This window comes from Myxocyprinus asiaticus, chromosome 18 (genome assembly GCF_019703515.2).
Source record: "Myxocyprinus asiaticus isolate MX2 ecotype Aquarium Trade chromosome 18, UBuf_Myxa_2, whole genome shotgun sequence".
Lineage (NCBI taxonomy): Eukaryota > Metazoa > Chordata > Actinopteri > Cypriniformes > Catostomidae > Myxocyprinus > Myxocyprinus asiaticus.
Window position 1 is genome coordinate 41,156,206 of NC_059361.1, and position 9,593 is coordinate 41,165,798.

The following is a 9,593-nucleotide window of genomic DNA, read 5'->3' on the forward strand; positions in this document are numbered from 1 at the left end:
GTTCATTAGTGAAGTACCTCAGTCTCAACAACTCTGCTCTTAAATTCACAGGTGACCATTCAGGTAAGACATGTGACAAGATTTGATGTGAACTCAAACAAGGAGTATTGTGTTTCTTTTTCCAGAATTCTATTAGATTTGTAATATAATGATAGTGGTAACACTTTATAATAAGGTTGTATTTGTTAACATTAGTTAATGCATTAGGAATCATGAACTAACAATGAACAATATATTTTTGTTTTTACAGAATTTATTAATCTTTGTCAATGTTAGTTAATAAAAATTAATAAAAAAGTTCATGTTAGTTCATAGTGCCTTAACTAATGTTTACACATTGAACTTTAGATTTTTTGGAGTTCAAAAATGTAATTTCAGGAGGAACGGGTTAATCTAAACTAGAGTGCTAAATGCTCGCATATCTCTCTCCCGTGACAATTCCTCCACCATTTGGCTCTGTCCACTTACCCACTACAGACAGCATGGCCCTTTCCTCTGCTCTGCTCAAAGCACTTTACTGATCAGCCAAAATCCCTCCACTGTAGTTAACAGGGTTTCCAAAAAAAGAAAAAAATGCTGAAGCAGCAGCTCACTAATTCTAAATATTTCACAGTTATAGTGACTGCCACTCTTATTACAGCCATGTGACCCCCTTTTTTCGCCTAACCAGAGCAGACATTTTAGCGTGAGGCTGCTGCTGCAAGCGCCAACTGCTTTGGGCCATTCACCCATTCAGCTGTCTGTGTATACAGCTTCTGTCCTTTTAACTTTTCTTTCCTAAGCAAAAAGGGGGGGTGGTTTCCATCACTTAACCATGTACAGCGGTAATATAAACTGAGGACATTCCCACGTCTTGTTTATATTCTTCCACACAGGTTCCTCCTCTTCTCGTAACAGCCTTGGAGATCGCTGCACAGCCCCATTAATCATGCAGCAAACATTCTTTCTATGGATTTTTTTTAAACAATTTTCCCTCCTCTTCCCTCCACAGCCCAGGACAAACACTTCATGCAGGTTAATTGAATCCATCTTATTTTAATCTCACAAACAATGCTCCTTTTGTTCTTATTTCATATTGAACAATGCTACTGATTTGCTAGCTCCCAGCATGCCAGCACTGACTTTATTTTGTGTTGTTTTTTTTTCATTTATGATTAATAAAAAATGTATGCTCAATTAAGTTCTCTGAGCCAAAGCTCACCATCTTCAAGCACATTCTCTGTAAGTAAAGCATCTAGATACCCAAAGCCTTGCTGACAAACAGAGTAATATTTTGAGCTTTATTTGATTTTACTTGATTTTGCATACCACTCATAAAACTGTGAGTTGTGTTAACGAGTAGAGTACAAAAGCACTTGCAGACCAGAGTAAAGCAAGTAAAGTTAGCATATGTTACAGCCCAACAGTTACTTAGAGCAATTTCTCTTGGTTAAAATGAGACCAAATACACTCCGCCAGGCCTTGGTTCCCTGCATTTACATGAACATGTATGCATGGCAGATGCTTTTATCCAAAGTGACTTACAGTGCATTCAGTGTATACATTTTATCAATTTGTGTGTTCCCTGGGAATTGAACCCTTGATATTGGAGTTGCAAGCACCATGCTCTACCAGCTGTGCTACAGGAGCCATCCTTATACCTTTGATACATGAGGTGATTCTCAGTACAGTGGTCATTTTAGCGCTTCCCTATTTGATTTGGTTATTTGGGGTTAGACAATGGTTAATTCTTTAACAATCCTAATTGTTAGGGTTGTTTTATGCACTTGATAGGCATTTCCGCAAGTGCAAGAGTGTAGATTTCACTGCTATATCTGTAAATGTTATAAATACAAGATATGTATTCATAACTAACCTTTTACTTGCCTTACAGGTGTGTACACAACACTTTTTTCTAATCCCTCCACAGGTGTTCACAGTTTCTAAGTTTGATAGTTTTTAAAGAAGTGAATCTACAGGTGATTCCACAGCAGCTGAAACACAGCAGTGATCCCACTCCCACAGGAGCTCCTTTACTATGCTCTCAAATACTGTACTGCCACAGCAGTATTTTCTCTTCGCTCTCGCAGGACCTCCTTTTACTATTCTGGTTCAAATACTCCACTGTCACAGAAGTTATTTAACTCCACTCCCGCAGAAGCTCCATTTACTACTCTGGCTCAACTATTCTTTAACTGCCCTAATTTATAGTGCCATCTTAATGCTGAGTGTTTCTGCAAATGCGTAATTTACACATTACTTTTACATTATCTGTAAATGTTATATTATCCTGTTATAAATTCATAGTTTTGTTCATTTGTATTGTGCAAATCTGCTCACCCTAACCTTTTGTTTCCCTTTACAGGTGTCTGCAGGAGTATTTCCAATTTCTCTACAGGTGCTCATAGGAATTTGATACATTGATTCTGCAAAAGTGCATCTACAGGTGTTTTCACAATTTACCTGACATACAGCATCTGCAGGTTCCCTTTAACCCCACTCACCCTTTCAGGTGTGTGTTGGGTTCTTTACCTCTGCCTTTGCAGCCGTCCACAGATCCTACTTTTTCTTGACAATTGTGTCTGCAGACTCACTTATTGCTTCCCCGACAGGAGTCGGTTTTAGCCAGTTTTACTTAACTAATTTGGATAAAGCAGCAATGATTTCATGATTTCATTCAGCTCCTGCAAAGCAACATTTCTACTGTCCCAGGTACCCCACAGCTGCAGCAGTGTTTTACTCCCTGCTTCTGCAGAATTGCATTTACTTACCTGTCTCATCAACTCCTCTGCCGCAGCAGTGCTTTATCTCTGCTCCCACAGGAGCACCTTTTATTATCTGTCTCATCTATTCCACTGCCACAGAAGTGCTTTATCTCTGCCTCCCGCAGGAGGCCCCTTTTACTCTACTGCCACAGCAGTACTTGTACTACATTCCTGCAGGAACATCTTTTACTATACTGTCTCAACTACTCTACTGCAGCAGCAATATTTAATATATAATATAACTCTGCCTCCTGCAGAAAGCCCTTTTTATTCTACTGCCACAGTAGTGCTTTCATTCTGCTACTGCAGAAGCTTCTCTTACTATAGAGTGTCAGCTACTCTACTGCTGCAGCAGTGTTTTAATTCTGCTTCCTTGGGGGCACATTTGACTTTTCTATCTCATCTACTTTTCTGCCGCAGCAGTGCTCAACTCTGTTCCCACAGGAGCACCTTTTACTATTGTTTTGTCTACTATGCACCCAAATGAACACCTTTTAATATCAGCTTAGCACTTTTCACTAATCAGCTATACAGCATCACTAATTAACTATACAACTGCCTCCACCGGAACACCTTTACAATGCTCTCAACTAATCAGTTGCTGAAATAGTGCTTTTACTCCTAGCTCCTACAGAACAGTTGTCATCACAGCTACACTGCTTCCCTCCTCCTTGCCAACTCACAAATGCAATTAATTTATTTTGTTCTGCTTATATACACTTTTGGGGGGTCAAGTGTGATGTCCTCTTACCATTAACTGGCACTGAGGACATCATTTCCAGCTCATGCAAACTCATTATTTTTCAGAAATATTGGCTCAACTTCGCTGTTGCCCATGACATGTTTTTGTAGGAATCTTGGAACACAAGTCGAGTTTTGCGTTTGGGACACTCCATTGCAGACAGCAAGCCAAAATTATATGAACACGCGAACTCGTGAACTGGAATTTCAAATGTAATTTTTGGAGGAGCAGGTTCATCTAATCTTGCAATCACCATTAGAGTATATAAAGGCTTGCATACCTGTCTCCAGCAACAATTCTTCTGGAATACCTCCTCCACCCCATCTGCACATTTATTTTACATGGTGTGTACATTTGTGTACATTCATTTCCATTCATCCATTAACATGTACTGTCTCTTCATGTAGTCCAGGAGGGAATCTTGGAGATATAAACAGATATAAAACATAATTTCGGGTAAAATAGAAACTGTTGTATTGATCAAGTCGTGGGAGTGCATTTATATCATGGCTCTGTTTATTGGTGGCCACTCGAGTCTCTATGTGTGTGTGTTTGTGTGTATATATGTGTGTGTGTCAGTGTGTGTGTGTGAGTGTGGGCAAGCAGCAAATTTGCGGCAAGTCTGCAGCTAGTTCAGATTTTTTTGTAAGGGATGTTACCTTTAAATAAAAATATGTAACATCACAGCATTACTCAAATTTATAAATAATGATGTATTTAAAACAGATGTAACGTTTTCGGTGTTTAAAAAAAAACTTTCTCCTATCCCAGCTTACTATGCAGGGAAAACATCATGGTTACTTGTGTAACCTCCGTTCCCTGATGGAGGGAACGAGATGTTTTGTCGATGTAGTGACACAATTATGAGTTATGAGTGTCGAACGGCCCTTTGGGGACAAGTCGACTACCCAAAAGATAGAGACAGGCTGACCTTCTCTTTTTCCGCTCCCTAAAAAAGAAGGGGGATTATCCGACTGGGCTGCCAGGTCTAGTCAGGGGGTGTCCCTCCCAAAGGGAAGACACCGCGGAGACCACACCTCGCCCAAAGAGAGGGGGGGATATTTAAGTGGAAGAATACGTCACATGGTCTTTCCGACCAAGTGGAGAGTCTTCAAGGTAGATCCTACCCAACAGGGGAGGAGTTACTACAAACAAGGAGACTGGGGCAGAGGGGCTCTGCCCAAGGAAGACGCAGTTTGCCAACAGGGAAACAAATTAGTGGAAGATATATATCGCATGGGGTTAGCCTTACAGGGAACCGCCACATGCGGAGCACCTGCCCCAGAACAGGACTCTTAATTAGCACGTGTACTGGGCCAGCAGCGAGTCTCTCTGAAAACTCGACTGCCACAGGGCTCGGAGGAAGTCAACCAGGGAACAAAGTTTGTGAACACTACTAATGCCACACGTCTTCAGCTCAAAGGGAGTTGGAAGGCGCTATGTGCAAGCAATACACCCGGCCGGCTATCCCGGGCTTATCTGCTTGTATTGCGTGCCACTACCTGGGAAGAAACCGGTTCCACACGGAGGTTGTAGAACCTTGCAAAGGTGTTGGGTGTTGCCCAGCCTGCTGCTCTGCAAATGTCTGTTAGAGAGGCACCCCTGACCAGGGCCCAGGAAGCCGCTACACCCCTGGTAGAATGGGCTCGAAGCCCTACCAGGGGCGGCATGTCCTGGGCGTGATATGCCATATTTATGGCGTCAGTGAGCCAGTGGGTGATCCTCTGCTTGGAGACAGCGCTTCCTTTCTGCTGTGCACCGAAGCAGACAAAGAGCTGCTCAGAGATCCTAAAGCTCTGCGTGTGATCAAAATAGATGCGTAAAGCACGCACCAGACACAGCAACTACAGGGCTGGGTCTGCCTCCTCCTGAGGCAGCGCTTGCAGGTTCACCACCTGGTCCCTAAAAGGGGTGGTGGGGACCTTGGGCACATAGCCCAGTCGGGGTCTCAGGATCACATGAGAGTAACCCGGACCAAACTCCAGGCATGTTTCGCTGACAGAGAATGTTTGCAGATCTCCTACCCTCTTGATGGAAGTGAGCGAAGTCAGGAGGGCAGTCTTCAAGGAGAGTGCCTTAAGCTCGGCTGACTTCAAAGGCTTAAAGGGGGCTCTCTGTAGACCCTGAAGAACTAAAGAGAGGTCCCATGAGGGAACGAGGCATGGTTAGGAGGGATTCAGCCTCCTGGCGCCTCTTAGGAACCTGATGATCAGGTCGTGCTTCCCTAAGGAACTACCGTTGCCACGTTGTCTGTCCGAACTAACACGAAACCTCCGCAGGGCGAGCAGAATTGCCAACAACTCGAGGCAGTTGATGTGCCAATGCAGTCGCGGGCCCGTCCACAGGCCGGCGGCTGTGTGCCCATTGCAAACAGCACCCCAGCCCGTTTTGGAGGCATCCGTCATCACCACGACGTGCCTGGAGACCAGTTCTAAGGAACACCTGCCTGTAGAAACGAGAGGTCGGTCCAAGGGCTGAAAAGACGGTGACAGACCGGCGTGATGACCACGCGATGTGTCCTGTGGCGCCATGCCCATCTCGGGACTCGAGTCTGAAGCCAGTGCTGAAGCGGTCTCATATGCATCAACCTGAGCGGGGTGGCTACCGCCGAGGATGCCATATGCCACAGGAGCCTCTGAAAAAGTTTCAGTGGAACCGCTGTTTTCTGTTTGAACACCTTCAAACAGGCCAGCACTGACTGGGAGTCCAACTCCAAACCGAGAAAAGAGATGCTCTGAACCAGGAGGAGCTTGCTCTTTTCCCCGTTGACCCGAAGCCCTAGACGGCTGAGGTGTGAGAGCACCAAGTCCCTGTGTGCGCACAACATGTCTCGAGAGTGAGCTAGGATTAGCCAGTCGTCGAGATAGATGAGATAGATGTCCGAGTCAGTTAGTTGTTTACTCTGTAATAGTCTATCCACTTCCATTGTGGATACCATACAGAAGATTTCAACACCGGACCAAATAATATAGGACAGAAATATGTTACTTTTATAAATAATAATAATAATAATAATGTAATCCTTAAAATAATAATGATAATTCAGTATTGTATAATAATAATAAACTTTACTGGGTCGCACAGTAATAATTTAGTATTATGCAATATTCAAATGGGTTAAAAAAACAAGAAAAAAAAAAACATTTTTGCACATCTTGTTCATTCACCAAAAATATTTTTGTAAAAAATATATGATGGAAAATAATGCTTTTTATTAAGCTACTATGTATCATTGTATATAAAAGTGCATATCAATGAAAATGATAAGATCTCATTCTCCCTTGTATACGATTAGTAAAAACTGTGGGAAACATGCCTTCATTATTTGGTTCTTCTGATTTAAAAAAAAAAAAAAAAAGAAAAAAACTTTTAAGCTATTTCAGAGCAAATACATAATTTGTATAATTTTATTGAATACCATCGATAGGCTGAAAAATATTGAGATATAATTTTTGTAGCCATAACGTCCAGCCCTAATATGCGAGTAGGTTTTAAAGCCTTTAAACACTTGCCATAGATAGATTCAGGAGTTTTGTTTGAGATCATGTAGTTTAGTTAGGTCATAAACAAGACTTCTTTTGTGATGTCCTTGAGACTGTTGCATCATTATTCACTGTCACCACTTTTCTGCATGCTGCTTTATTATTGTTGTTGTCAAAAGCCCCTTTCACATATTTACATGCCCCTAAACGTCACATATGACAAGCAAACTGTGGCTGATTGTTTTACATGTCGATCAGACGGCGGCTCTTTATGATGGAATACACTGATAGTCAATTAGGCTTGGGAGATCATTTCTATTAGACAATCCAGAACTGATTGAAAATACAAAAACAAAAGTCATTTTCTCTATTTTATTTTATTCAGTTCCCATTCATATTGTAGTGCATATTTATAATTTCAGTTTAGTTTTTGTTTTAATTTTGGTTAACAAATATTTTTACAGCTAGTTTTGGTATCATTGTCATTAATGACAATAACACTGTGCTGGAGATGATTCTGTTTGTTCACTGTCTACTCATTGATGATTGTCTCATAATCACTCTTAAATGAAAACTGATATAACAAGCTATAATTAACAAAGTCACGGGTCTGTATATAATTTGTTGTGGATTTTTGTCTTGTAGGGATTAAAAATTCTTTCCAGCGTCTGCGTGGTGGGCTTGGTCGGATTGTTCGATTTACGAAACGCCTGTTTCACAAGGGCCACAAAGAAACTCAACTCAGCAGCAAACTGATATGGGTCTCCCCCAAAGATAAAACGCAGGAAGTGCCTCCAAATGCAGTTACTGTCTATGACGATGCAACAATGACAGATTATTATGTTGCTAGACATGAAGACTGTAAGCCATGCTTTATTAAGAGTGGGGATAAATCTTGTATGACATTTTTACCACAAAAAGCTACAAACAGTAAAAAGATTACTGATATTAATAATATTATGTATCTTGTAAATGATGACGAATTTGAAATTCTGCAATGGCAGCCATCCTCAAATGATAATTTTCCTCCTTTGCCAGTGGAGACTTGTGATGGTTACTTTATTGCTAAAACTGACACTGGGTTAGGTTATATGAAAGCAAACAGTGCAATTAAAATTGACAATCAACTACAAAAAAACAAACAGAGTGAAGTCCTCACTCTAAACTATGACATTGCAGAAGAGTTTTTGTCCAATGTTACCTATAAAATGACACCACAAAAAGAAAAAGAAAATGCAGAAGTGTTGAGGAAGATAACAGCTAATAACAAGAACTGCAAAGCAGCCAAACAAGTGGTGACGATTGAGAGTGGCTTTGAAACAACAGATTCTTTCCAAATTGGTTTAACTAGTATATTTGGAGGGTCAATTGAGCTTGAAGTTCCACTACTAGCCAAGATGGATCTAAAAGCAGAGATTAGTCCTTCCATTTCTAAAACTAAAACAAACATAGACAAAGCTACTTCTGGGTACACTCTGGAAGTAGAGACACCACCTAACACTATGTGCAGCATTGTAGTGAAGAGCATTATCTTAAAAACCACCGTCCTGTTCACTGCACAGCTCAACAGAGTATATAGCAACATGGCAATGCGCAGTACCTGGGTCAGTGGCACCTACAATCATCAGGAAGTAGCAAATCTCGAAGCAGTCATGGAAGCCTGCAAGCCCATTACTGATGGAAGTAAATGTTGAGACAGAAAACATGTTAGTTTAAAACAATCTAAAGCAATTTCTGTAATGATAAATTTAATGATGCGGAAATGTACTGTATATTCATAACTGAAAATATTGCCACTCTGCTGTCATGGTACCATTAAAATGGCTTTTACTGTTCTACACACTTGCGTTATCGTTTCTTCCACATGATTTTTCCTTCTCTCTTAAATGTGTTTCCTCATGATATTATTCTATCTCAATACAGATTCATCATGACATCATAAAGGGGTTGTGACTTTTACTGCTCAAAATTAAAGGGATAGTTCACCCAAAAATGATAATTCTCTCATTATTTACTCACTCTTGTGTCGTCTCAAACTTGTATGACTTTCTTTCTTCACTGGGATACAAACGCAGATATTTTGAAGGGTTTGTATTTCTCTGTACAATGCAAGTCAATGGGGTCCAAATTTTTCAAGCTCCAAAAACGCAGAATAAAGGAACTAGACATTTTTGACTCCAAGGCCCCCCATTGTCGGAGAAAATATTCGAAGGCCCCCCATGTAGGCTATTAGATATCTATATTATAAGATATTTCTTAAAACTTGTGATTCCAGAAATGTCTAGAACTTTATTTTCTTCATAAAAAGCAAGCTGTTGAAGGGAGTTATTACATATTTTTAACATTTTCAATAAGTTGAATTCTAATAATTATATAAAAATGATAATAATCTATCATATTTTAAATAATTTTAAGAGATCTTGAGGCCCCCCTGGAAGCGTGCTGAGGCCCCCTAGTAGGTCCCGACCCCCTGGTTGAGAACCACTGGTTTAATTCATGGCTGTGTGTCAGAAAACTGGAAAATGCTGCCTTCAGAAGCTGTATACGGAGGTAGGAAGGGATCAAGGCACGTCCGAATCCAATGTTCATGTAACATCCTGTCTACTGAGTGTAGTAAGAATTGTA

General features: G+C 40.9%; 1 protein-coding gene across 1 annotated transcript; it reads left to right on the forward strand.

Moving 5' to 3' along the window:
- LOC127456336 (natterin-4) lies at nt 1-8,940 on the forward strand. The gene is made up of 3 exons (XM_051724783.1): nt 1-63; nt 2,345-2,377; nt 7,614-8,940. Exon 3 carries the CDS (start codon nt 7,796-7,798, stop codon nt 8,660-8,662), a length of 867 nt encoding a protein of 288 aa, XP_051580743.1. The 5' UTR covers nt 1-63; nt 2,345-2,377; nt 7,614-7,795; the 3' UTR covers nt 8,663-8,940.
- The last annotated feature ends 653 nt before the right edge of the window (nt 8,941-9,593 follow it).

Excerpts from the sequence above, each read along its gene's own strand:
- LOC127456336 (XM_051724783.1), top strand. The coding sequence starts at position 7,796 with ATGACAGATTATTATGTTGCTAGACATGAAGACTGTAAGCCATGCTTT.